The 12,477-nt window shown below is 51.3% G+C and overlaps 3 protein-coding genes across 3 annotated transcripts; 1 reads left to right on the forward strand and 2 right to left on the reverse strand.

The window, feature by feature from the left end:
• Positions 1 to 2,054: 2,054 nt before the first annotated feature.
• BDP55DRAFT_552815 (uncharacterized protein) lies at positions 2,055 to 4,128 on the reverse strand (the record flags this gene model as incomplete). Its single annotated transcript, XM_060569240.1, has 2 exons — positions 2,055 to 3,666; positions 3,743 to 4,128. 2 exons carry the CDS (start codon positions 4,126 to 4,128, stop codon positions 2,055 to 2,057), a joined length of 1,998 nt encoding a protein of 665 aa, XP_060429309.1.
• Positions 4,129 to 4,924: 796 nt separating this feature from the next.
• On the forward strand, positions 4,925 to 10,156 carry BDP55DRAFT_162129 (uncharacterized protein). The gene is made up of 3 exons (XM_060565693.1): positions 4,925 to 5,413; positions 5,478 to 7,874; positions 7,953 to 10,156. Exons 1-3 carry the CDS (start codon positions 5,111 to 5,113, stop codon positions 9,852 to 9,854), a joined length of 4,602 nt encoding a protein of 1,533 aa, XP_060429310.1. The 5' UTR covers positions 4,925 to 5,110; the 3' UTR covers positions 9,855 to 10,156.
• Positions 9,937 to 12,214, reverse strand: BDP55DRAFT_162127 (fungalysin metallopeptidase). Its single transcript, XM_060565692.1, has 3 exons — positions 11,693 to 12,214; positions 10,260 to 11,626; positions 9,937 to 10,206 (listed from the first exon to the last, which is right to left on the reverse strand). The coding sequence occupies exons 1-3, from the start codon at positions 12,050 to 12,052 to the stop codon at positions 10,020 to 10,022; spliced, it is 1,914 nt and encodes a 637-aa protein (XP_060429311.1). The 5' UTR covers positions 12,053 to 12,214; the 3' UTR covers positions 9,937 to 10,019.
• Positions 12,215 to 12,477: the final 263 nt, after the last annotated feature.

A 12,477-nucleotide genomic window follows, 5' to 3' on the forward strand; every position in this document is an offset into this window, starting at 1 on the left:
CGGCCTCCAACCTCCTTGCGGCGAGCCTCGTCACCATCTGCTCTTGGTCTTCTGAATTGGCCGCCATGTTTCTTGTTGACGGTTTTCTCTTCCTGTGGCGTACCCTATCGTATAAGAGAGGTCTTCCGGTGGCCCTCTCTTCGTGTTCTCTCCTCAGACGTCTTCTTGGCTTTCTCCCGTGCCAACTGGGGCAACAGGCTCTTTCTTTGCCTTCGTAGCTCGGCGAGGATGTGTAGTCTGAAGAATTGGGTACCTCACACCCCTTTACGGGGTGAGCGTTGTGATGCTTCTGGATCCCTTCCTTCCTCGTCTCAACTCCGCCTGGCTCTTATTCCTTCGGAACAGCCGAGGGGTGGTGGGTGTAGGTGAGAAGGGGAAGCTTGACCTTGGAATCTCGAAGTCGGTCTTGATGATGGCGATATCGCCGTCGATCCCGGTAGCCTCCTCGGATTCGACCAAGAAATACGCCTGGAGCTACCGGCGGGGTCTGGTTCCTACCTGAACACCCTATTGCCTTGAAAGTTTGTTTCTGTGGTCCTGAGGTGCCTTTTTATATCCTCCAATTGGGCCTGTTTCGTCGTACGGTCGAGATCTGCGGTGGATTTGCCAATCTGGCGAATCTGGTGATTTCGCTTGTTTTCCTCTGTTGGCGTACGGGCCGCCCGTGGATTGTTGAGTAGGACAAATCGCGTGAGGGCGACGTAGGTAGCTTGGTCGCCTTCTCGCGATTCCTTCAATTGCGGTTTGTTTTTGACGTGATGGACGTCGACCTTTCGTGGGCAGTCAAGGGCTGCGATTCCTCTACTTCGTTCCGTCGTAGAGATTCGCGTCTTGTCGCCTGCTTTCCGTCGGGTAGGTAGCACGATTCTCCTGTCGCGTTCCGTTCGAGGAGGTCGTCTCTTCTGCTTGCGAGATGCCTTGCTGATCTGCGATAGTGGGATTTAACCACTGATCAGTGTTGGTATTCCTATCACAGGGATGGTTCGAACCGTGGGTGACGAAGAGGTCAAAATCTATATATATTTAACTTCTGCGTAAGGTGTAAAAAGGAGGTTCTAACCGGAGGTTGGGTAGACCGTAGATCTCGTAAGTATGGTCTGTAAGTGGCCCCTGCGCGGGCCCCTTGCCTCGAGGTCGAATTGGACTTCCAATCCGACATCATGTCAAGACTCCACGTTTAGATAAAAGCAGTTAGTGGTATATCGGCTTGAGTGATGTGTGATATTACTGTGGAAGACTCGAAATCGATAGTAGGCTATGGATGATTGAAGCAGTCTTATTGATTACTACATCATCGCTGATCCCTCAAGAAACTACCTTTGATGAGATACTTGACAGGTGCTAGTTCGTCGGTTCGGGTTTTCTGGCATTACAGTATGTGGCCATTACTCCACCTGCTGTCTGTGTTCACTCGAGTCTGTAATTAGGGTAGCCTATACCAGCCTGTGAATCGGCGGTGTTAAGTCTGTCTAACGTCTGAGTAAAGGGTTCCTACCTAGGCATTGCATTCAGGACCATGGGTCAAGAAAAGCCGAGAGCCTTGGCTGAGACTCAAAATCTATGATGCCACCTATACAGTCTCGAGAGCATTTCTTGAGGCTTCCCAGGGCGACAAATCAGCCGCACATCTATTTGTTACGTCGCAGTCCATTGCCTTGCCACCCCTCAAAGAGAGAGTTGTCGTTCCCGTCAAAGTTGTCGTTCTCGTTTTCGTTCTCGCAGTCTACTACACGGGCGCTTGTGCACGCTTCAGCCATTAAAAGCACGAGGCAACGCGCAGTCTTTCGTCGCATCGATGTTTAGCAAGAACACTAAGCCTTGAGTATTACTACTAAAAACTGAAATTGTAGTCTCCGTCGCAAGACGACGACGGTAGGATTTCCGCATCAGAGTTAGTCCTGCTTTTACCTTTGACGGACTCTTACCGACCATACTTTCCGAGCCAGCGGAGCTTTGGCAAGGTAAACATGGATTACTCAAATTGAGCTGAGAAACGTTGATTTATACTATGGAATCAGCTACGTATTTCCAAACCTCGTTACCTCAGCGGGACACTATTGGGCTATGTTGTGGCTCAGTCTCAGTTCCGGACCCATCGGCGAATCTAAGAATCGGACCTTGACACGATCAGCATGCGCATCCATCTGCGAAACTCCATCCGCTGCCCTTAGCCGCTCTCGAGATTCCGCGTCAAGTCCATGGGCTAGCCCAGCCAGAGAACTTCCCCTCCAGGCTGGCAGTCCCAGCCGTCTTGTTTCGATGATCGAAAAGAGGCAGAACAGGCAGCCACCTAATAATGCCGCCATCGGAAGAGACAGAAACCCCCAACGCACGCGAATGTGGACTACCCACTGCAGGGTCTTGCCTTCCAAAGGCTCATCTTCCAACGATAGATCACGTATGTACTTTGTTAAACCAGCTGCTGCTGCCTCGAACATTGCTGTAAAATTCCGGCATGTTCCTAAGCTGGTGATTACGTTGGGCTGCTGTTGTAGGACCTGAGGGGATCGACGTAACGGTGGGTATACTAGCTGCTTCTTGGTCAAAGGGCTTGGCCGACGAGCAAACTGGTTTGCAAACGCGCCAGTGATGCTTCCGGCTGTGTTTTGTGAGATATTGAAACGTAAGCTGTTATCTGTGTTCAGACCAGTGGCGCTGCGATACTCCTCCGGTGAAATCAATAGTTGGAGGTCGGTTCGGTTGAAGTCTGACTTGTCGTAGTTCAAGGTGTAATTTGTGTACTCGTTGTACGCTTTTGACAGCTGAGCTTCGTCAGATTTCTGAGAGAGAAAAGAATCAAGGTTTCGACTAGCATGGGAACCTAGAACAGCCTCCTTCAAGACACCCTGTTTGACCGTGGTTTGGTATACATTGGTACAGAAGTAAAGGGCACACTCTTGTGCTGTAATGGCTGTGTCTTCCCAGGCCTGCTTGCCTTCTCGGAAGTCGTTGTTAGACTCCATCATTGCGAAAGATATTATGAGAGATTTCATGTCGCGGAAGCTGACTGTTTCTGATGGCTGCGTTGTTGCTTTTGCTGTTAATTCTGTATTCACAATCGTTTCATTGTCCTTCTTCAAGGCTGCTACAGCGGCCCCATCAATATTTGATATGTTCATACCGAGCGCCGGGATCTCGTACTTGACGTAGCCAGCCGTGATGTTAGGTATCAGATATATTGAGCCTGAGGAGATGAAGTCCACCATTGTAAGGCTGTCATCTTCAGCCTTCAATAGGTTAGTCCTTCCGGTTGACTTGACAATGTGCTTTGAGATATCGCTGCATGAGCTGCATGTTGCTAAAGATGTATAAGGCGGCCAGGTACAGTTGCCTGAGGGGCAAGTGAATGCCGCCCTCTGGTTTTCGGCGGAATTGAGATTCGAGAAACCAGCCCACATTGCAGCGAGAGCACCGAAATCATACTGTGAAAACATTGAGATCCCAGTAATTGCTTCTCCTGGAAATTCGGGCACCGTTAATGCGACTGCAGCACCTGAGATACTGATATGAGAGCCGATATCAAGCCTATCAGTCCTTCCAATTGTTGCTTTGGCGACAGGGTCTGAGAATGAGATTTTTTCGCCCTCGAAGTCGATTATGGCCTGTAGAAATGGCTCAAAGCCCACCAAGATGACGGTTGATAAGGCCCCGAGAGCAATCCAGTGTCTGGAAAGGATGATGTATTAGTCAAGTTCTTTGAAGGTTGCCGAGTAATCAGGTCAGAACTCATATGGAGACATACCTCAGCTTCGACCACCACAGAAGCCTGGCACTTCCCCAGGGACCACGGCTGGCTTCTTCGAAGCGATCGAAGACCATGATAGTGTCATCCCGTTTCCTGTACCAATTCCACTTCCCTTGACTGATACATGCGCTCACAGCGAACGCTAGTGTTGCTCTTGATGTAGCTCCGAGAATTGACACCACGGTGTTGAAGGAGAAGTGGAATGACCAGGATGATAGAGGCTTGTCGTTGTAGAGAGGAAGAAGGATAGCAATTGCGACGAGAGCAGAAATACTAAGACTGACTGCGAGAATTTCCAGTATCCAGTGATACTGGCTAGTAGGCAAAATAGTGGTTGCCTTTCTCAATAGGTTTCTGCTAGAGGTCTGGCTCGCATACTCCATCGTCGCATTTTCGTCAAGATCAGTGGACGACACAGACTTCAGATGCAGCAGCGGCTTTCTCTTGATGTGAAGCTGGCTGCGGGAGCCGTGAAGCTCATCATTCGCTTCGTCGCCGATGGAGAGCTGCTCCACGGGAGCGTGGTATCCGGCAGGGGCATCATCTAACTCAAACGAGCTTCTGTGTTGAGCTGGTAGAGGTCGTTGATATATCGACATCTTGTGGTTGTGCAAGAACCAAAGACTTTTGCCTTCGCAGTAGTCGAGGAAGGGTTGAGCTTAAAGTCTAGGGGAGATGAAGATAAATAGTAAGAAAAGTGTAAAAGATCTGCACTTCTAAAATTAAGGCTTAGATCAAGCCAATCTCTCAGCCACCATGCACGAGTGGTATGTAAGTGCTATGCGCTGTAACATCTGGTAGCATAAGCGCAGCATTTGTTTGGTTCAATTTTGACACCAGCCTGCGGAAAAACGAAGGCCACACGCCAATGCTAAACTCCGCACAACTAGACTTAGCCATCAGAGACACCGGCCCGTTAGCGCGAGATCGACAATCCTGCAGCTAAATTGGCTGGCTCTCAACTTGCCCCTGAAGCTGACGTTCCTCAGACTTCTCAGTAGAATGGGCTGTGGTGGCACTTGGCAAACATGCTGCCTAAACACACTCGACACAATCAGCATCCCACTGTGACCGAATCTGACATTGAACCAGGGTAATTACCAGAGCTGAACTTTTGTGACCTCCCTGACAACCAATTGAGTGGATGTTTCCAGACAGGGGGCGTCAGAAAATGAATGGCAGCGTTGCATCGTAAGCGCTAATGATATGCAGCCAGACCATGGGTTTACGAATTTACTTTTTCGCACTTCATGTCACCCGATCCTATCTGTAGCTGGCTCCTTTAAATCGATGCGCAGCTATCCTCATCGCGTTTGAAGGCAACCTGGCGAGTTCTTTATTTTCTTAAGTATTACAGAGGTCACAATGACAGCTGCGACAGAGAAGTCCAAGATGGTTGTCGTTGCGACGACCGAGAAGAACCCCGCTGACGATGAAGTCAGTCAAATATGGCTCGAAGTACAAAATATGGTCATCCGTATGGCAGGAGGAGACCCATCCAAGATCGACAAGCAGCTTGATATCGATGGAGTTATGCGGTACTTGGAACAGACCCAGGCAGCAGATCAGAAAGCGGCCGACAAGCACGGTACCGTCAAGAAAGCATTCAACAGGACTTTGAATTGCATCTCCAAAGTTGGAGGTATCATTGCTGATGGCGCTTCATATGTGAGGTCTTACAGTATCATCAGGCGGAGACATTTGGTACTAATTCGCGGCATTTCTTGTCTAGGCCTTCGCACCGGCAAACACCTGTTTCAACGCTCTCACATTTGTGATTGGAGCATGGCAATCATACTCGGCTGTTTTCGAGAGCCTCGCGGAACTGCTTGAGAAGTGTGCCCAGTTTCTTGAGCGTCTGCCATACTATGATCGCATGGATGCGTCTCTGAGGAAGGTGGCCTGCTGTCAACTCAAACTGTTCATCGACGTTTGCGATCGCACTCTTCAGCTCAAGCCGAAGAGACGCAAGATCGAGATGTTCTTTCGCCAACTGTTCCTGGACGACGATTTCATCAAAGATCTATTAGGCCAGATGGAAAACTTGACCGCCAGGGAGCATAGACTCGTTTCTGCTCAGTCACTCAGGGCTGGCCAAGACGCTGCCAAAGCCTCAAAAGAGAGTGTTACCAAACTTGACACTCTCATTGAGAGCAGTGTGGCGCAGAAGCAAGACAAGTTGGATCAGCATTTCAAAAGCAAGGTCCAAGAAGTTTTCTTCGGCAAAAGCGCCAAAGACTTCGACACATGGGACGCCGCGCTGCGCAAGAACAAGAGCTTGCTGATCAATGGCACCGGGGAATGGCTGGACGAGGATGCACTATTCACCTCGTGGATGATGGGAAGCAGTGAAGCGAGTCCGATTCTCGGAATTGAGGGTGGTGAAGGCTCCGGTAAATCGCTTCTGGCAACTCACATCATCAGTCGACTGCAGAAATACAGGCTGTCGAACAACTCGAAGACCAGGTCGGCGATTGCATACTACTTTCTCGAGGAAGATTCGAAGGACAACTCCAAGGCCACATTCAAGAAAAAGCGTGTCGCCGAAGTGGTGTCGAAAAGTCTTCTGTGGCAGTTGGCTCAGATGGAGCTTCCGTACCTTAAGTCTATCGCTGGCATTTGCGACAAGGTGAACACCGAGGATCCATCGGATATCTGGAACCAACTATTGCTGGAGAACGAAGATCGCTCGGGCATTGAGAGCACGTTCTTTATTGTCATGGACGGGCTTGGCGACAATATCGATGGGCTCGCTGGTCTTTTGCAGAGAATTTCAGCAGACGCACCTCGTCTGCGCACGCGTGTGATTATAACAGGGAACCAGCATACGTTTGACATGCTCGAGGAAGCGGGAGACATGAGGATCACCAGAATGAAACTCGGCATGCGGAATTCCATTGACATTGAGCTGTACATCATAGCCAGAATGGACGCAATGGAAAATCTGAAAGACGTCAGCCGAGCTGGAGTTGCCGAGATCAGAACAATGATTCTAGGAAGGCTCACATTCGCGACCTCCGGCGACTACTACATTACGAATTCTACTCTGAGCGCCATCGAGGGCGTCGATTCTTTGTCCGAGATTGAAGAATGCTTAAATCAAGTCGGCAGCGCTAGGCCGAAGCAGATTCTTGCAGACATCAAGAAACTCAATCTGACACTCAAGCCGGCCGAGATTGATGAGGTCAACGAAATCATTCTATGGACCAAGTGGGCAATAAGATGGATGTCGCCACTTCAATTAGAAGCTGCCATAAGGCTGAACACGGATTTGGATTTATCTAGCCAGGTTTCTCTTCGATCTCTGGAATCCAAGATCCGGGAGAAGTACTCCCTGCTCTTCCAAATTGACGAGAACCGGAACATTCACTTCAGTGCGGAAGAGATGAGAGAGATTATACCCATGAAGACCTATCGATCGAACAACACGGACCATGGTAGCGATGAGCAGATTTCACCGGCGGAAATCAAAATCGTCAAACACTACCTTTCAACGGTCTGCCCAGCAGATGTCTACGACAAATTCGGCTTCGAAAACTTTTTTGCGCAAAAGTTGAAACGCAAGACCAAGTATATTTGCCAAGATGACGACAACGCTAACATCATCCTATCCATAAGGTGCATGCGTAGTATCTTGGATGAGGAGATCAACAAGACGCCTGGCGCGATCAAGTTTCTTTTTTACGCAGTAGAGTACCTTTTCTGGCACCTGGACAACACAGACCTCTCTCGAGCTGATCGCGATCTCAAAGCACAAGCGGGAGAGCTTTTGGCTCGCGTCTTCGCAGAGGAATCTGCCATCAAAGCCCTCATTTCAAGAGACTACGGCCCTGAAAATGATGCCGCGTACGTGATAGACATTGACTTCATGCCTTTCAACTGGAAGAGCTGGGTTTTCACAAACAATGGCGCGGATCTTATTAATAGGTGGTCCAACGACTCAATGGTGACGTCGAAGCTTCCCGAACAACAAGACGGCCCGAAGTTACTTGCGAACTTCCATGGCATCAATGGGCCTGGCTGGTATGAGACGGCCGCTAGAATTACTGTCAAGGAGTTTCTCAACGACAAAAACTACGGAAATGCCATGGCAGATGCGTTTTCACTTCTTTCCGGGCTGATCAAGCGCGTGAGTACTCTTTGCTCTTTGAGAAACTTTTTGCAGACGACACCTCTCGCCTGAACACGAACTTGCTGACCATGGCAGTTGGAGCAAAATGAGCTTCGCCCCGCGGCTACAACAAGAGACGAAATTGATGACGAAGAAGTTTGGAGACCAACTATGGCCACAGTTGAAGTGGTCGAGACATGGGCAAAGAAGCAGCTCGGCATCAAGGAAGATGACGCCCACTGGGAGGCTCAGATGGCGAGATTACTCTGGTATCTGGAGCGGCCAGAGAATGGCATCACAAAGGATGACTGCGAGAAGAGGGCACGCAGAGCGGTCGAACTCAGCCCTGACGATTGGTTTGCTTCGTACAATCTGACCCGATCATTAGAGGATGATCGCGATGCCGAGGCAATTGCGATTCTTGAACCCATTGTTGAGAAACTATCGAAAGGCGTGTACGGCACACTCGATGAGCAAGAGGACGAGTCGTTTGGATCCGTACTTGAATCACTGGGTCACCGCTACTGGTTCCTACCCGACAAATCCGGCACAAAAAAGGCATTTGATCTCTATATCCAGTCCCTGGACCATTCTCAGGCTGGGGGCTGGACCTACCACAACATCATTGCTGAAAAGCTTGGTCGACACAGAGAATGGAGCTTAATCATCAAGTATCTTGAAAAACTCCACTCGTTTGACGTGGCTGGCATGAACTTGGCCAGTAGAGTCCTCTACGAAGGAACAATCGACAAAACCCGGGAGTTTTGGTACGCGATATGGAATGCATGCTACCGCACTAACCGCTGGGACTTGCTCGCAGAGATCTGGAGGGGTATCAATAAAAAGTCTAGCGACCAGGAAAGAGACCCATACTGGATCTACTTCACAAACATGTGGTATGCTATCGGCTTGATTCGTCGACCTGGACACGAGGATGAAGGCATGATGATGTTGGAAGGTATCTTCAGGGAGAACTCTATGAATGAGCTAGTTTCATTCGTGCAATTCGACCTTGCTTCCAATCTTCTAGTCACATACAATAACAGGGCTTTCGTCGAAAGCGCCTCTGCCGATATCAGAAACATCTACGTCACCAAGACAGAGAGCTTACTGAAGGGCTTTGATGACAGTTGTGCGATACCCGATCACTGCCTGCTTCAATTGGCCCGATTCTTCAACCAATATGAAGAGCAAGACCGCGCCAGGGGTTTTGCTGCGAGCTTCACAGCTCAGAGGCTCGAAATGTTGTCCGACGAAGACGTCAGCAATGATTACGATTCCTTCCGCGATCTAGCTCTCTTGTTCGTCGCATTCAATGATGAGGCCAGCATAGTGGCATGCTGGGAGATGATGGCTGTGTCAAGACTAGCTGAGCAAGAAGAGTATGAGCGTAAGATGGAAGAGTGGCGCAAGCAAGAGGAGCGACAGTGTCGTCTTGAGGATGCAGCCGCTGCGGAGAGAGATGCCAGCAAGAGGACCGAAGCGCAGACAATCGACCAGACGATCGAGAGTCCGAAAGAAGAGAGCCCGAAACACATCGCGGAAGAGACGGCAGGGGAGGGAGGAGTGAAAGACATCAACGAAGGAACAGCAAAGGGGCCGTTAGAGGAATTGAAGGAGGCCGAAACCAAACCATGGCTCGATTTGCCGGAGCTTCCCGAGAGCTCGATCTTCATCTGCTCAGAGCAATGCGGGTTCAAGACCAATATTCCAACCGGGATCTGGCTCTGCACAACTTGCATCATTGGCCCTGGCCTTTGCGATTCATGTTACGCCGACATCGAGACCAACGGGGTCAAGGACATTACATGCGGTAAAGACCATAAGTTTTTCCAGATGCCTCCGTGCAGTAAAGCCTCAATCAAAGAGATCCCGGTCGGTCACATCAGGGTCGGAGGTGAGCTTGTCGCACTGGAAGCGTGGAAAGAAACAGTGAGTGCCAAGTACGGGCCCTCTGTGGAAGAGATAGTCGGGACGGACGACAAGAAAGAAGGGTAGTAGGGACGAGTAGAAGAAAAGGTGGGAGGAAGAAAGAGAGGCAGTCTTCTTTCGGAGTGCTCCAGTTCACGTCGCGAATTGCCTTGCAGTTTCTTGATTTTAGTCTCGTTACACATTGCACTAGTTCTGGTATCTACGCTATTAAATTCGAACATGATTGTCCCTCTAGCAAACGCCAGCGGGAATGGTGAAGCCGTCACGACGGGCAGAAGAGCTATAGACAGCGTCGGAACCCAGACCACGCTTGGCGAAGGCGGTCCAGAGCTCGCAAAGGTTGTCTCCGCCGGTGAGAGCAGTATCGGCGTCGAGGATGGCGTCACGAGCCTGGATGAAGTTGGGAGAGCAGGGTTGGCTAGTCTTGTTAGTCTCTTTCTTAGGGGGAGTGTCAGTAATGGGGATACATACAGGGCCATGCCGTCAAGGACAAGCTTGAGGGTCAAGTATTTGCCATCGGTGGGGACACCGTTGGCATCGAACTCGGGCTTGGGGCCGTCGTTCTTGCCGTGCTTGTCGATGAGGTTCCAGAGGACTTCGTAGAGAGTGGTAGCCCAGGTCTCACCGATGCGGTGTACGCTGGTGAGGCCGTTGATGGTGGAGTAGGTGTTGGGAGTGGTGGTCAGGGAGGTAGAGTAGAGAACGGTACGGATACCGGCGGGATTGTTGTAAACCCAGGCACCCATGGCGTAGTCAGTAGCACGGGTGTCGGTGGGCTTGAGACGGATGGCCGTGGCGAAGAAGTCACCCCAGCCCTCACCCATACCGCCGGACTCGACAGCGTTCAGGCAGTTGGAGTTGGCGGGACCACCGGTCAAGCGGGTGGACAGACCATGGGTGTACTCGTGGATGACGACGCCAGCCTCGAAGCTGCAGTCGCGGCGGGGAGTCGACTGGGTCCAGAGGTACATGCGCATGCGGCCGTTGGTGCCATCGGGGGGAGTGAGGAAGTTGGCATTGTTGGTTCCGGAGCCGTCCTGGGCGAAGAGGACGACAAAGTCGTTACCGGCACCGCCCTTGCCCTGGTTGTTGATCTGGAAGTTACCGGCGGCCTCGGTGAAGCCAAGAGTGTACAGCAGGTCGTGGTAGTGGTTGGCGGTGTAGTAAAGCTGAGCGATGGAGGCATCAATGTAGGCAGACGGGGTGGCCAGGCTAGTGGTGTACTCATAGTCGAAGTTGTACGAGGTGCTGGTAGGGCGGTAGTTGGTAAGGTAAGCAGTGCCGCCGCTGGGGTTGGACTGAGCAATGCCATTGTTGCCACGGGTGGTGGTGTAGTTGGCAGTGCCGTCGCGGTGCCAGGTCAAAGGCGAGGCAGAAATATCCCAGGGGTCGGTGACCAAGACGCGATCGCCCTCGGTGGGATCGTTGACACCCCACGGGTAAACGCGGTAGTTGGCAAGGTCGGAGACATAGTCGACAACACCTTGGACGGTGGAACCGGTGGCGGCATCAACATAGGTCAAGAGCCAGTTCTCGGAAATGTCGGTCTCGACACGCCATGAGAGGGAGAGGGTGCCGTCAGCCTGGATGAAGTAGACAAGCTTGGCCTCGGGGTCGGAAACGGCCCCGGAGGTTCCCTTGATAGCGTAAACCTCAGTACCCTCCTTGGCCTCGGCGGTGGCAGAAGCAGCCTCGACGGGAAGCTGGAGAACATCCTTGGCACCGTTAAGGGCGGCAACGGGGTCCTTGAAGTCACGCTTCGTCAAGGGGCTGGCCTCAGGGAGGTCACCCTTGAAGAAGTTGTTGCCGTAGGAGAAGACCTTTCCATCCTTTCCAATCTAGATAGAAATGTCAGTTTGATGATACTAGGAAGGCTCTGAGTAGCCCCAGTGGATGTATCTTACGTTGACGTTAAAGTCGGCGTTGTCAATATCAAGACCGTGAACAGTTTGCTTGAAGTTGACGTGGCCAATACCGTTGGTACCAACATAGTTGTCACCAACAACACGGAACTCAGCGTTGGGCGCAAGCTTCTTGACGAGCTCGGTGGCGGTGTCGACATAGTTGGCACGTTTCAGGAGCGCAATGGGCGGAGTCGCCTCCGTCTGGGTAGCGTTGGTGTAGGAGCCGAGCTGGGGAAGACGGAAAGCCTCGATGTCAACGCCGCGGCGGCCGATGTTGTGGCTGGTGGCCGGGTGGGCAAAGACCTGCGAGGTCGGGCCCAGGAGGCCGATGAGGGCCAGGTTCTTCATGGAGCGATACATGGCTGCGGTCGAAGGACGAGAGAGGTAGAAGAGGGAGAGGAGGGAACGAGGGGTTGGGGACTTGAGAGTGCCTAACGAACTCCTTTCAAAACATCAGAAATTGAGGGAAACATGATCGATTTAAGTATCTCGTGATATTTGAGGCCCTCGGGGGAACGAACGTTCAACTCGAAGGGACCGGTCTCCGCCTATCTCCTCGTGCCCCTCAACGTAGCCAAGGAGCTTCCTCTTCTGAGTTGTATGTTACCGAATGCCCTGCAGAGGCTGAGTTGCAATCAAGCAGTAAGACGGTAAGACCAGGACACAATATGGGGCCTCATGATCGCTAGCTCTTGGTCAAATGGACTACTCCGTAAGACAATTGGAGCTCTTTTCGGGAGGTTGTTGGCGATACGGGTTCCACGATACATGGCGAGCGCGACTCG

Source organism: Colletotrichum godetiae (genome assembly GCF_030913485.1).
Source record: "Colletotrichum godetiae strain CBS 193.32 chromosome Unknown BDP55scaffold_22, whole genome shotgun sequence".
Taxonomy (NCBI): Eukaryota; Fungi; Ascomycota; class Sordariomycetes; order Glomerellales; family Glomerellaceae; genus Colletotrichum; species Colletotrichum godetiae.